At 35.6% G+C, this 14,869-nt stretch overlaps 1 protein-coding gene across 1 annotated transcript; it reads left to right on the top strand.

Annotated features, from left to right (window-relative positions):
* Positions 1-674: 674 nt before the first annotated feature.
* LOC142973239 (uncharacterized) lies at positions 675-13,039 on the top strand. The gene is made up of 20 exons (XM_076114878.1): positions 675-1,081; positions 2,022-2,111; positions 2,465-2,575; positions 2,845-3,030; positions 3,919-4,115; positions 4,292-4,355; positions 4,608-4,809; positions 5,247-5,398; positions 5,812-5,991; positions 6,420-6,583; positions 7,611-7,776; positions 8,408-8,500; positions 8,780-8,890; positions 9,643-9,828; positions 10,376-10,572; positions 10,735-10,798; positions 11,067-11,259; positions 11,902-12,053; positions 12,492-12,671; positions 12,861-13,039. The coding sequence occupies exons 1-20, from the start codon at positions 922-924 to the stop codon at positions 13,037-13,039; spliced, it is 3,027 nt and encodes a 1,008-aa protein (XP_075970993.1). The 5' UTR covers positions 675-921.
* Positions 13,040-14,869: the final 1,830 nt, after the last annotated feature.

Below are 14,869 nucleotides of genomic sequence, written 5' to 3'. Positions count from 1 at the left end.
GGCGCCGCTATGCCGTAGATGTACCTATGATGAAAAGTGCAGGGGGCAGAGACACGATGCGTGACGACAACGTGACTGTGGCGACGACCGCACGAAATGAAATGGCGCATACTTTGAACCTTATAGGAAGTTCTATATGAATCGTGTCAAAATAAATCAAGATAACATGCATATTATGAAGACAATATCAATAAGTTGCACATTCGACCTTGGCCTTTGTGTATGACAGGTATATTAGTATGATTTATTAATCCTTTTTTGTAGTAAGTATTGATACCCACAAAATATTATCCTGTTAATATAAATGCGAAGGTATGGATATTTGAATGTTTGGACGGAATTTTGAAAGCTCAAACTACAGATGGAACTTTTTTGAAAATTGGTAGTGATATCTGTTAGTAGTTAGGCTACAATGATGTACCGAAATAACACATAGAATACAAGTGCAAGTTACTTTTGCATGTAGTTTGGTTGGTGACAAAAGTAAGCCTTATAACTATAATATACGTGAACGGAGCTGCGAGCAGAAGTTAGCGATTTATAAATGTTTCTTTTTTCATACGAGCAAAATATTCTATGCAATGTTTTTTTTAGTACAGTCTACAACAAGTCGTTTTTGTCCTTGCTTCCTTTTAGAGAGCTATACTAAGCAGCACTTGTAATTTAAAGTTTGTTTACTTTACACTCCTCAGTCGCATTAGAACTTCAAGTAAAATATCTATAAATACATGATCGGTGACATTAATAACTATTTTGTCATATTCATTAGCCATTACACCTTCAACTTTCGAAGAATCAACTTGTTTAGTTACTTATTTATTTTCTTTAATATTATTATCTAGAATTCTATCTTTTTCAAGACTGGTTTTGGTATCAAAGTCATTTCGATATTTATCCTTTAGTGAGTGTTGTTTAGTTGCGATGTTAGGTCAAGTAGTTTTAGTGTTTGTGTTAGTGTGGGTGTTATTGCAACGATGGCAGAAGAGGAAGATGATCCAGGTGTCTCGTCAGTTTGCGAGTGCTAATCACATAGCATTGCCTTTCGTGGGACACGCTTATATATTCCTTGGAAGTGATGAAGGTGGGACTTGATTATTTACTTACTTCTGTTTGAGACTTTGTTCAGCTTAAATGATTTTTCAGGATTAAAATCATCTTATGTGTCAATTCAGGTTATAAACTATTTGTGAACCAAATTTCTTCAAAATCTTTTCAGTAGTTTTGGCGTGGTGTCAGACCAAACCTAACCACCGAACATTAAATCGTTTACATCAATAATATATTAGCTTCTGTTTATGATTTCACGTGAAGAAATTTCCCGAGGTAAAAAGTATCTTATGCGTTAAAGAAATTTCTTTAAAATCCGTCCAAAAGATTTTTCGTTAAATGTTACAAAAACATAAACTTTCGCAATTATAATATTAATAGGATAGGATTATTAAGTGTGGTTTGCATTTTGGGATACCTTATTGACCTAAGACAACAAGAACAGTGTTATTTTGCACTGAAACCTTAGTTAAAACGGATAGTTAATTAGGACGGAAGGATTTATGAATATTAAATAGTATTTTTTACTATAATTAGCTGTTAAGTTAAAATAAAGTTAAACCGGTGAATGTCAGGTTCGGGGTCAGGTTCTAATTAAAATTAAGCTGAAATAAACAAGGTTTTTGTAGAAGAATCAAACCTCAAACAAAAAACGGGTTAATAATTTGAGTTTTTTGACTATACCCGCAACATTCGTTACCTATATCTTCTTCTTTCTATTTTCTTTTCTTTATAAAAAAGACAACTCCCGCACTAAGAATTGCCCTTGTGTCGCGGGGACTTTTTACAAACATACACAATGTACAGCCAGACCCGAAACAATTATTTGTGGATCACACAAATGATTATCCCGTATGGGAATCAAACCTCCCGATTCAATGGTAGCGGCGTGGCGACCTAAACCACAGCGCCACGGCGGCAGTCAAGTCAATATGTAAAAGTTCAGCTGATGTTTAAATATTTTTCTATTGTAGATCGTATGAATGAGTTCCAGAAGCTTGGTCGGGAAGCTATAGCAAATGATGGAGTGGTTACTTTGTGGCAAGGACCTAGACTCTACCTAGGTAAGTACTATTACTCTTGTTTGAAATCTTTAAGCTCTTTGCCATGTTACTTGTATTGTTCTGGCAATTGATAAATGCTGTCCAAAAATCGTTAATTTTTCAGTAAATGCATTTTGTTTGGGAGTGTCTGAGAAAACTTTCGTTATAAAGTAAAACTAACGGGTAATCTCTTCAATAAAGTCATTTTGTGTGTAAGTGCCTTACTACATGTTCGTTAAATAATAAGTTATATTGCATTAAAGTAAGTTAATTTTAATATCTACTTATTTTTGTGCTTGACTTGAATACAAATACTACCTACTTATTATAATGTCTCTGTTTATTGATAAGAAATGTAAGTTGTACTTTTTCAGTGATCGCTGATCCAGTGAACGCAGAGTTTATTCTAAAGAACTGTCTTGAAAAGGATGACACCATGAAATGTTTGAGAATGTTGACTGGTAACGGCAGTGTTTTTGCACCAGGTAAACTTTAGCATTGTTTTTCTATTAAAAAAGTAAATTAACCCATTAATGTCCCTGGGCAGGGCAAGGGTCTGATGTTTTCCTTCACCGTTGGAACGAGTGACAATTATTTCTAATACACACTTCGAAAAGTCTTTGGTGTGTTGCCTCGGGTTCGAACTTGCAACCACTTGCGTGGGAGGTACCAAATTATATCACTCGGCTATCACTGCTCTTTTATATTATGTATTCTATAACTATTCCCAGTGACAATAAAAATATGTTTCTAGTAAATATCTGGCGACCTCGCCGCAAGGTCCTGGCTCCGACCTTCAGCCCCAAGAACCTGATGCAGTTCACAGAGATCTTCTCCCGTCAGAGCATCATCATGGTGGATCAGCTGAAGGCGGCCGCTGGCAGAGGAGACTTCTCCATTTGGAAGTATATTACTACTTATTCTATGGACTCGGTTTGTGGTGAGTTGAAAAAATCTTGAAGAAAGATAGTTTTCAAACAAAACAATTTATTATGTACGTTTTCAAGCCCTACTAGCCATATGTTGCAGGACATTACAGATATACAACCAGTGGACACAGTAAATTAACTGTGAATACATAGTTAAAAAAAACTCTTTAAGGCCTTATTGCTGAAACTTTTAAAATATTAGCTACAAACATCGGACATTAGGTTACCTATAAACAAAACCACTTATTTAGGTATTTTGTATGAAAAATTTAGCATTTTATCTACTATGTCATTACGTCAAAAATATAGTAAGTGCTTATCAATACATCAGGTATGTTTGCCTAATTCTCAAGGAAAATACCACATGATGATTAATTAATTAAATAAAAAGTTTGTTTTACTTTTTCCTGTACACTTATCACATTGTTTGGAATTCCCAGAAAAAAGTATGATATCATAGATTCTTTCCCCCCTTTTTTATTTCAACTTTTTTAAATCAAACTGTTAATTTTGTATGAGTTATATTGTCATTTTTATTTCATCTCTTTTTAATATCCACCGACTTAGTGTTATGCTTATTTTGACGGAGTCATTTTCTTTAATACATCACTATTTTTTAACACAGCACGTTTGGCACCATACTTATAAGTGTCATGTCTAGTCTTGAAGTCTGAACACTTTTGTAGGGAATCTTTATACGACTTAACATTTTTTGCTTTTTCTCTAACGTCAAAAGAAGTTAGCAAAGCATCATAGCAAAATAAACGAAGAAGAAACAAAGTATGATATCATGGTTTTATTTCACTTATACTTTATCTAAATGACAACTCAAACTATTCATTTTGTGCAATTTACTTCGTCATTTTTATTTGATTATATTTTGATAAAATTGATTCCAGAGTCAACGCTTGGCGTCAAAGTAAACGCACAAAAGCAAAGTGAGCAGCCATTCTTGAAGTCTTTCGAAGTCAGTACACAGTTAGACTCCGCTCGTCTGTGCCAGCCCTGGTTACATAGTGAAGCCGTGTATAAGATGACGCCGGCTTATAAGAAACATAACAAGAGTAGAAATATTATATGCGAGTTTATTGATCAGGTATGTACATAATTTCACTATTGTAGAGTTGGCTGTCATTACTTTGGTCCAGGCTACAAGCCATCCATCATTCAATAACATTTCGGCGAGAAGGACCAGAGACCATCAATGCATGAGTCATAAAAAGAGTATTGTTGGTACAAAACTGAATGCCAATAGTCGTTTTTGTTTTTCAGATAATAAAATCAAAAAGGCTTTCGATGAAAGAGGAAAAAGAAACGATGCCAGAGTCCGATCATAGTAAGTGACTATATTAGTTAAGAATAATAATTTTTATTAATGGTTTGTAGGAATCAATAATCAAAATATTTCATTTAACATAATAACATGATTACGACTATCGTTAAGTAACATAAAGTCGGTTGTCAAACATACTATAAGAATATAAGAATAACCTTACAAGTTTTTCGATCCCAAGATTAAATTTTACCTATAAATTTTCCGATTTGCCAAAACAAAAATTCTTAATTAAAAATGTCACGTAATTTCCAGACATCAAACGGGAAAGTCTTCGGACGTTCTTGGAAATGCTAATAGAGTCATCTGGCGGTGAGCGAGGCTACTCCGACATAGAGCTACAGGAAGAGACCCTGGTACTCGTGATAGCTGGCACCGACACCTCGGCTGTGGGGACCGCCTTCACCTCTGTGTTGCTGTCCACACACCAGGATGTACAGGAGAAGGTTTATCGAGAGTGAGTTTTATATATCGCACACAAAATATACTTGCAAAATCATTCGAATCTAACGAAAATTCACCATCTAGGTAACACATCGGTGACATTTTAAGGTGTGGTAATGTTGACGTTGGAGAAAATACAAACTTTAGACAACTTTTCTGCTTTACTATTATGTATGCTATAGTTTTTGAGAATTTTATAACTCAGGATTGCACCTTTCTACGTGGTGAACACTTTAACGAATGCATTATAGTACCTCGATTCTCAACAGTCGAGTATCGAAAGTTTGGCATTCAAAATGCACTGCTAAAATAGTTGCTACGATGCCCACTAGAGGCGCTGAACCGATAGTCATACAATATCTTCGATAGCTAATCGGTTGTCGGTAGTTGATAGTGGTAGACTTGTGCTACATATATCGTAAATATCAACTTATATTGTTATGGTTACAGGTTACGTGAGGTGTTCGGAGATTCAAACCGACCCGTAGTAGCAGAAGATCTCCCTCGACTGAAGTACCTAGAAGCTGTCATCAAAGAAAGTCTTAGATTATACCCCTCAGTTCCTATTATAGTTAGAAAAGTTGACAAAGAAGTTACTTTACGTGAGTATGCATTTTTTAGACTTACGTTAAAAAATAATATTTACGCTAATAACACAGACTATGTAAGTATTATTCTGGTAGATTATTATAGGTAGAGGGTTCGTATGCAATAATGAGAGAGTTATCATATTAATATAGTCATGGAATTCTTCTTCTCTGCTGTAAAACCTGGCCCCAAGTTTGGTTCTTGAAACATTATGTTTTAATACCCAAAAAGCTGGATTAACAAAGACAATGACCAACATTACATGTACCATAATATCAAAGAAAATATGTAATCGCTTGCTCTAATTGTTAAAGAAATATTTTAAGGAAAATTGGATTGATTCAATGTCCATGGAGTCCATGCTTCAGTATGGTAAAAGTAAAGGTAAAATTTAGCCCTAGTTAAATTATTTTTCACATTGTTCCAGCATCCGGAGTAACCTTAGCTAAGGAAACTGGCCTAGTGATCCACATCTGGGCGATACACCGCAACCCTCAGTACTGGGGCGAGGACGCGGAGCAGTTCCGACCTGAACGGTTCATTGACACACCGCTCTCACACCCTGCTGCCTTTATACCGTTCAGTCATGGACCTAGAGCTTGTATTGGTAAGTTTCAAGTATTACATTCAATGCTGTAGTTTTTAATGGTAGAGACTATTTTCGCGAGTGAGCATAAGTAAGATGAAGCTTCAGACGTTTCTATCATTATGATTTTTTATACTTATCTGCTTTGACAGCGATGGTCGACTTTTACTTTCATAACTTGACAATTCACCGCAGGTTACCTTTGCTCTGGTCGCAAGCTGACTATAAAGTAGAAGTGCATTGCTTTCCAAAAAAAAAAATGTTCTTTGGTCTCTAGACTTTAACAGAACTAATCTGTTTACTCGATTTAAAATAAAAAGAAACACTTTTTTTTAAGTAAGTTACAGTTTAGGTTAAAACATCTTAATATTAAAAAAGTATATCTTAATAGTAAAAAGTACGCTCCAGAAAAAAAAGAAAATTGTCATAAAAATTGATATATTTTCCAGGTTACAAATACGCAATGATGTCAATGAAGACAGCATTAGCAAGCTTACTGCGTCAGTACAAGATCCAGCCAGCGTCAACATACAGCGACAAACACAAACCACTGAGGCTCAAGTTCGACGTCATGCTGAGAGACGCTGATGAATTCACTGTACAGTTGGAAACTAGGAAATAAAGATATTAATTATGACATTTTTATTTGATGACTATCCCGTACTAGTTCATTCTATTATCATATTATAATATATGTAGTTAGTGGTGTCAATATAGTGTCAAAGTAGTTCTAGTCAAATGAGGGCTTTGACATAGCTTAACGACTGCTATTTTATATGAAAACAAAGAGAATCGTTTTTTGTCGTGCCCTGCAAAGTACCCAGAAAACATTCCTATAGAAATTGGAGTTGACCAATGCTGTACTCTCAAACGCAGTCGCAAACACTGTTTAGATGAACCACAAAAACTTATTTGTAGTATTTAAAACACCTCGGCTTGCACGTCAAATAAAAAAAACTATGATGATGAATTAACGTAGAAAAGGTAAAAAATATCATCCAAGATGAATCTTAAATATTGTTTGTGTCAAAATAATATTATAATTCTACCCGTATAATTGGATAATAGCGCTGTCGAATAATCTTGAAGAAAAACTATTAAAATATTATCACGAGTTATTAACAAATTAATTAATATCCGCATCGCTTTGATACCAACGTGTTTTCTTAAGTACATAGTCACTCTCATAAATAAAATTTTAACCTATTACTGTCCCACTACTGGGCTCTCTTCCCGTAATGAGGGAAGGGTATAGTCCTTGGGTCCACCACGATGGCCAAGTGCGGGTTAGGGACTTTGCATTCTTTTAAGAACAGTGTTAAAAAAACTCGCAGGTATGCAAGGTTTATCACGATGTTTTCCTTCACCAAACAAGTGATATTATTTCTAATATACATGTATACACATAAGGTGTGGTGCCTCGGGTATGAACCATCGACCACTTGCGTGGGAGGTGCATACTTGGCCTCCACTAGTCGCGAGCTATGTTCGCAAGGCTCCCTACTAACTTGTTGAACTATACATGCAATTAATTCGAACATAAATCTAGCGTAAAATTTTAATCTGTTTTCATTTTGCGTCGATATATAATTGTCTTATAAATATAAAATTCAACAGATTCTTGATAGATTTGTTAATAGAAATACATAATGTTGGTGGAGTGCTTATTTGTGTCTGTTATTGTGTTGTTCGTGTATCAAAGGTGGAAGAACAATGATATTTATAAGTTGGGAAAGCAGTTGGACTCGAAAGTGACCGCGTTACCTCTTGTTGGTCATAGTTATTTGTTTTTAGGGAGCAGTGAGAGTAAGTTTAGTTTAATTTTGCCTGGAGTCTAATTCTATTTTATCGTACATTCAGTGGTTATCCTAGTCTGACCACCAGTCTTACCGAAGGGTATCGTGTTATGTCCCAGGTAAGTGGGATGTGGAGGTCAGAAAGGCAGTCGCTCCATGTAAAACACTGGTATTCAGCTGCATCCGGTGAGACTGGAAGCCGTCTACAACATAGCTTGGAAGAAAGGCTAAGCTGATTTGATCAGTGGTTAACCTAGTGTCAGAGTGAAGTGGGCGTTCAAATACCACTATACGGTTACTTATCTGTAGAATGACCGCGTTAAGGGTTGCTTACCCACTGAAAGTTTTCTGACTGCTGAGCGCAACCAGTTATAAATAGGTATCTAGTTCACAAAGGTATCTCATCTTATAAGCAAACATCCAAATTTCCGGCTACTCTTAAAGAATTCTTACTACTCTACCGGTGCATCGAAAAATATTTGTGCGATCCACTAATAGTTGTTTTGGGTCTGGTGGTGTTTTGTGTCCGTCGTTTATATGTTAGTCAAAGTTCCCGTGGCACAAGATTATTATTCTTAGTGCAGAAGTTGTATTTTTATTATAAACAAAAAAAATATCTTGCTTTGATTTTCATTTTTCAGCTCGCATGAAAGCTTTTCAAACGCTTGGTAGAGATGCGATTAAGAAGGAGAGTGGCTTGACCTCCTTTTGGCTAGGGAATCATCTAAATACAAGTAAGTTAATTATCGAATAATATTTCTCTAGGAAACCAGAAGTGGAAGCAATTAGAAGGAAATACCAATCACATGGAACTGAGTTACTATTAAAAACAAAGCTGATACAAAATAAGAAACTATTTAATCATATAACTGAATAACTCGAATAATGAATTACAGACAAATGAATAGTGAAAAATATATTTTACCATTCAAAAGAGCGGAGATTCCCTATAAATATAAAAGTTGTTAAAAAGTGTTATTTTAATATATTTCTTTCATATTCTTTGCAAACAGTGATAGCTGATCCCGTATGTGCAGAATTTGTTTTGAAGACATGTCTGCAAAAAGACGACATTATGAAAATGGCTCGGCTGTTCATTGGCAACGGCTCTATTTTCGCTCCAGGTACCAAAATGTTATCTATTTACTATTTTATCTTTTAGGTATGCTGTCAACCTAGAGACAATGTTTGACGGAGGATCTTTTGACATGGCTTAACGACTGTTATCTTAATTGACAACAAGCGAGACCTTCTATTAGCGTGCCCTTTGAATCATCACCATGCGGTCACCGATCTGTAGAATAAGCAAGCTAAGGATTACTTAACCAAAATCATTTACCGACTGGTTAACGCAACTGGTTATGAGCGCCTCGATTATATGATATACTTAATCAGTCAGTATCTTTAAAAGACAAAATGTCGATGCAAAAACAGGATTTTGCACTGGAAATGTCCTAAAAAACTAAGCCTTGACTTTTGTCTAGATAAACACTTATAAACTTGTCAGTAATAAAATAAATATGACAGCTAAATATGGCGACTTAAAGGCAAATACATATTTTTTACGCATTACTATCACACAGCTAGGCGAGGCGAATGCGCGAGAGTTTTGACCACTCCTCCGGAATGCAACTACTGGTTGGAGATATTCATACCTTCAATTTTATTTTTTTGTTTTAAAGAAGTATAAGGCATCCATTGCTTTTCTGACCTTAACAATAATTGAGGGGATAATTGTTTTTAACATAATATTATGTATGTTTATTAAGGTTTTCGTGTGTCGGGTTGAAACCCGACCACTTGAATGGGAAGCAACTACTTATACCACTCAGCTATCACTACCCCACTGCTAATTTACTTTGATGTAATCTTCCAGTATCAATTTGGAAACCCCGCCGCAAGGTGTTAATAACTACATTCAGCTCGAAGAACATGAAGTATTTCCTATCAATCTTCACCAGAGAGAGCCAGGTCCTGGTGGAACAGTTGAAGAAGGTCGTCGGTATTGGCACTGTGTCTGCATGGAAATACTTTACTGCTTATACCATGGATGCTATCGCAGGTAAATTATTAAACAACAAGATTGATTAAAATTTAAGTACAAAGGCATTTTTTTTCTGTAAAATTAGTTTGTCCAGGAACTTAGCCGAGACTTTGGTACGCCTGATTTATTGAGCGCTTAATAAATAATTCCGTGTCTGTCAAAAATAAAGTAGCTGTAGCAAATAGACAATTATCCGGGGCATCAGGCTGCGTGTGTATGATATTTCTAATTTAAGATTTTGTGTATCTCTGCCATCCGCGATCCTCGCACACAAGCCTTCTACTAAGTTGTCGAAGAATTAAACAGGACTGAACGAAAAGAGTTTACAGTATAATTGGCGTGTATGTATTTACTTATGTAAAAACTTGAAGTAATGCTATTACCTAAACAAATTTTCTTTTGCTCTTAAATATCGGTCACATTCAGCAAGAAGGCCAGGTGCGTAGTACTTGTAACTGGTGGTCGTGTAAGACAAGATGTATGGATGTGAATGAAGCTAGGGAAGCTTGTAAGGATCACGGAAAGTTACGTTGTTTCATTATTGCTTATGTTCTTAACTCTACAGAAGCGTCTTTGGGCTACAAAATGCATTCTCAGAAAGATTCAGGTCATCCGTTTCTGAAGTCCTTTGATGAAGGTCTGAGTCATTGCGCTGAACGCCTCTGCTCTCCCTGGCTTCACAACGACTTCGTGTATGAGAACCTGCCTGTTTATAAGAAACTATTGGACATGAAGGACTATATGTGGGGATTTGTTAAAGAGGTACTTTTAACCTTTCTTCAGATTCCTCACTTTTGCGTCTAATTGTTCATATTCATTTCCTTGTCCTTCAACCTTCCTTGTTCCTCAACAGTGAGGTTAAGGTTAAAAACCATGATTTTCTTGATAAATTTGATTTGATTTGATAACTTTTTTTATTTTCAGTTAATAAAGTCAAAACGTAAAGAAATACAAGAAGAAGAATTAAATACAAATGAAAGTGACAAAGGTGAGTTCCTTTATTTCACTTACATTATGTATGTAAACAATGCCCTATGCTCTATAAAAATATATCATTGTTAGAACTTTAAACCTTGCTCTTGCTAAAAAATTACACAGTAAAGGACAAAATAATATACATTTTCTAATATCTATTTTTTTATAATCTGTAAAACATTTGTGAGTCATCATAAGCTGTACTCCTCGCCAAAATTATGCACTGGGAAATGAATATACTATTTTTTAACAAATCAATAAAACGCATTTTTCTATTTCAGAGGATAATCCTAAATCATTTTTGGAGCTGTTAATCAAGTCGTCTGGAGGCGACGACGGCTACTCAGACATCGAGGTGATAGAGGAAGTGATGATGATCATGGTGGCTGGCAACGATACGTCGGCTGTTGGCTCCTCGTTCATATCTCTTATACTGTCCAGGTACCCTGAGGTACAGGAGAAGGTTTATCAAGAGTAAGTCGGCAAATATATTTGGAAAATTTTTGTTAGAGCATATTGCAATTTTGCGACAAGACTATGTATTCTTAAGAGGTATAGTGTTGGCAACACCAAGTGAAGCTACCGGATATAAAAGAAAAAATGGCGTCTACTTTTTCGGTTTGAACGCATGACGTTGACTTACGTTTTGAGAATAGTAATTTTGGTTAACTGAGTTCAAGAGTTAATTAATTGTCTTTGAGTTGCACTGTTATTCTTAGTATACGTATATTTCATCTGATTATAATTGTTAAATATAACATTTATTTACTTTGAAAGGCTCCGGTCGTTGGGACAGTAAATTTTTTTAACAATAGCTACTGTAAAATTTATACAGGCCAATGATTATAAATAATATAGATACCAAAGTAACAGGCGCTAAGCGCAAGTTAGCAAGCAGCAAGCCCATTTAACTAATTTTCTCATTGTTCCAATTCTTGTTTATTCCGTCGGTACTATCGACTAAATGCTTGAAGAAAATAGTTCTGGCAAAATACGCTGGTTTTACGCTAATTTGCTTTTCCCCCCTAAAATTGGCTTCTAATCTAAACAAGCTCTAAGTTTAGTTATTACATATAAACAATATGTTTATGTACGCACTTTATAATAATTTTACAGGTTACAAGAAGTATTTGGAGACTCAGATAGAGTTCCAACATTTGATGATCTTCTTCGTCTGAAGTACTTAGATGCTGTGATTAGAGAGACGCTGAGGCTGTACCCTCCAGTGCCTATTATAACGAGGAAAGTTGAAAGAGAAGTAGTGATACGTAAGTATTTTTAAACGAAAAATCAAAATCGTAAAAATTGTTTCGGTTTGTGTTCTATTTATTACTAATTTTAAGAATAGGAAAAAAGGTAATTTGGTATACATGAATAATGAATAGGGATAAATCATATCAACGGGAGTAGGTAGGTTTGTGCGTTGAAGTGGATGAGAGTAGATGTGTGTAGCTGAGAATTGTTGCGACGGTAGGTATCTAAAGGAATTGCACTAGCCTACTTATAGTTATTTTTTAGGGTTCCGTACCCAAAGGGTAAAACAGAAGCCTATTACTGAGCCTCTGCTGTCTGTATGTCTATTTGTCTGTCTCCAGGCTGTATCTCATAAACCGTGATAGCTAGAAAGCGGTTTTTTTCTATGATATTACTTATTTAAACTACTTCTAGCCTAGTTAGATTCAAGGATGTCATATAAACTGTTTCAGCATCAGGTCTGAAACTGTTGCCTGGTACGGGGATCATCGTCAACATCTGGGCTTTACACCGCAACCCTCGGTACTGGGGCGACGACGCGGAGCAGTTCCGTCCTGAACGGTTCATTGACACGCCGCTCACCCATCCTGCCGCCTTCATGCCTTTCAGTCATGGACCTAGGAATTGTATTGGTAAGAGTTAATGAATAAATAATGATAATGTCCTCCTGATCGATATTCGGCTTCGGCGACCAGTTTCAATTAAATCTGACAATGCACAGGTACTCTCGTTCTCATAGCACGGTAAGTATTATACACTACCAACCGCGCCATAAAGTCTATGGAATGAAAAAAACGTTAAACAATTTTACTCATCTTCAGGTTACCAGTTCGCGATGACCTCAATGAAGACAGTGATGTCCACCGTGCTTAGACGGTACAAGATACTTCCAGCTACTAAACCGGTTAACGCTCAGCATCCTCCGCTACGTCTCAAATTCGATCTCATGATGAAGGACGTCGATGATTTTCAACTGCAACTAGAACGAAGGAATAAATGATGATTTATATTTTGTGTTTGTTCTGTATGTTTTGCTCGAAAGTGTTTGAAGTGTGAGTCATTAGAATATTTGTTTTTATGAAATAGTGTGTGCAAAAATTAGAAAAAAAACAAGAAGTAGCAGCCCGCCTTATGCGAGCGTTTACACTAACAATTTATACATTCAAACGTTTGTCAAGAATAAGAACTTAGTGCTGAGAATCGCCTGAAAATCCGTTTCGTAAACCTTAATTGTATGGCAAACAAAAACGCGGCGAGGGGACTTTATTTAACATTATTGATACCAATAAAAGTCTAGGCAGGAATAATTGAAGATCGTTTTAAATATGAATATTGTTTGATAATAATATATTACGGGCGTCAAGTAAATAAACTCAATTGCTAAAAGAAAGTTCCCGTGCTGCGGTTTATTTTCTGAGGAAACACTTCTTATAATTTGACGCAAGCAAAGCTGGCAAATTAAACAACTTTTTAGTCCTCGCTCAGTCTCGTGACTCATAAGTTTAGTTGCTTTTGTTTTAATTAAAAACTGGTAGACAGATTCATGTGAACTACAAACTAGTTTTTCTAGTCGCGTGATTTGTATCTTTGAAATTCCACGTGAAATGTAAATTTTAATGAGCGGGCAATGCCTCTTATTATATTATATATTAGCTAGCTTATGTCCGTGGATTCTTTCGCAGTAATCGTTTTGCCAGAATCTGAAGCCAATATTTAAATTTATTTAAGTTATAGTCTTTGGTTAGGGTGCCGAGAGAGCTAGAGTGTCCCGAAAAGAATCATTATCAGGCTAGCCTTTCTTCCAAAATTGAAGTCGGCCGTCAGTGCCACCGGATGCAGCTGAATACCAGTATTTTACATGGAACGACTGCCTGACTGACCTTTACAACCCAGTTACCTGAGTTATAACGCGATACCGTTCAGTAAGACTAGTTTATAAACAATTTCAAACTTCTGACTTCTGGTATCTTATGTCAAAAATCTTTGAAAATGGCCCACACTTTAACATGCCTTCTGAATCACGGAGGAACTTGGTATGTATTATATGGTCACCCATCAACTGAACAACCTTGACAATCGAAGCTTAACCTGAGAGATTGAGCCGCGCGGCTATTGTTACTTTTGCTACCTACAGAACAGTGCACTTATTAAATTTGCCGTACCCTTGCCTCTGAGCCTTTGCAGCTGTAAAGTATGACTGTTGAATAAAAGACTGTCAGCGTTAGACAAAATAATAACATATTCTTATATTATTATCCCGAATATTTCTTCAGATTCATCAAATATTTTGCTTAGGTATAAACGCATACAATAAATAAATTTCCACCATTAACCAATTATTAAGGATTTTTTCTTTGTCTATGTTTGTCTGAAATGGTTGTTGACGGTATAATTATACAAAAAAATGAGTGCATTGTAGAGGTATATAAAAATGAAACGTGCTTACTCACTTTTTGTATAAAATACCACTTTTTATTTTTGTTGGTACAAGTCTGCTACAGTCTTGTATATCAATTTATCTCTGACTATAACAGTTGTTTTTGAACAAAAAAAATAGTGTAATGTGTTTGGCCATAAGTAATAAAATTATAATATTGATTTTCAAATATTTGACAGTTACTTTTACGTTTTAATTCAATTAATAATACAATGTGTCAAGGTTCGAATCTTGGCTCAGGCCAAAAATTTACATATCTCTGATTTACAATCTTATCAATGAGATATGGGACTTTTGTCAAAGATTCTCAAAATTTGCCTAGAGTTTGTCTTAGGTAGCATACTTTCATAAACGTAAGCCTCTCGCTTGGCTGTTTCTCCGTTTGTGAAAGTG

The sequence above is a fragment of the Anticarsia gemmatalis genome, chromosome 5 (assembly GCF_050436995.1).
Source record: "Anticarsia gemmatalis isolate Benzon Research Colony breed Stoneville strain chromosome 5, ilAntGemm2 primary, whole genome shotgun sequence".
NCBI classification, from domain to species: Eukaryota; Metazoa; Arthropoda; class Insecta; order Lepidoptera; family Erebidae; genus Anticarsia; species Anticarsia gemmatalis.
Note: the sequence above shows the minus strand (reverse complement) of the source record. Positions and strands in the feature narration are given on the sequence as shown.

What these genes read in the sequence shown, in the direction of transcription:
- LOC142973239 (XM_076114878.1), top strand. Translation starts at nt 922, where the DNA reads ATGTTAGGTCAAGTAGTTTTAGTGTTTGTGTTAGTGTGGGTGTTATTG. An exon ending in ATTCCTTGGAAGTGATGAAG is followed by an intron (nt 1,082 to 2,021) that starts GTGGGACTTGAT and finishes TTTCTATTGTAG; the next exon opens with ATCGTATGAATGAGTTCCAG. An exon ending in TTCTATGGACTCGGTTTGTG is followed by an intron (nt 3,031 to 3,918) that starts GTGAGTTGAAAA and finishes AATTGATTCCAG; the next exon opens with AGTCAACGCTTGGCGTCAAA.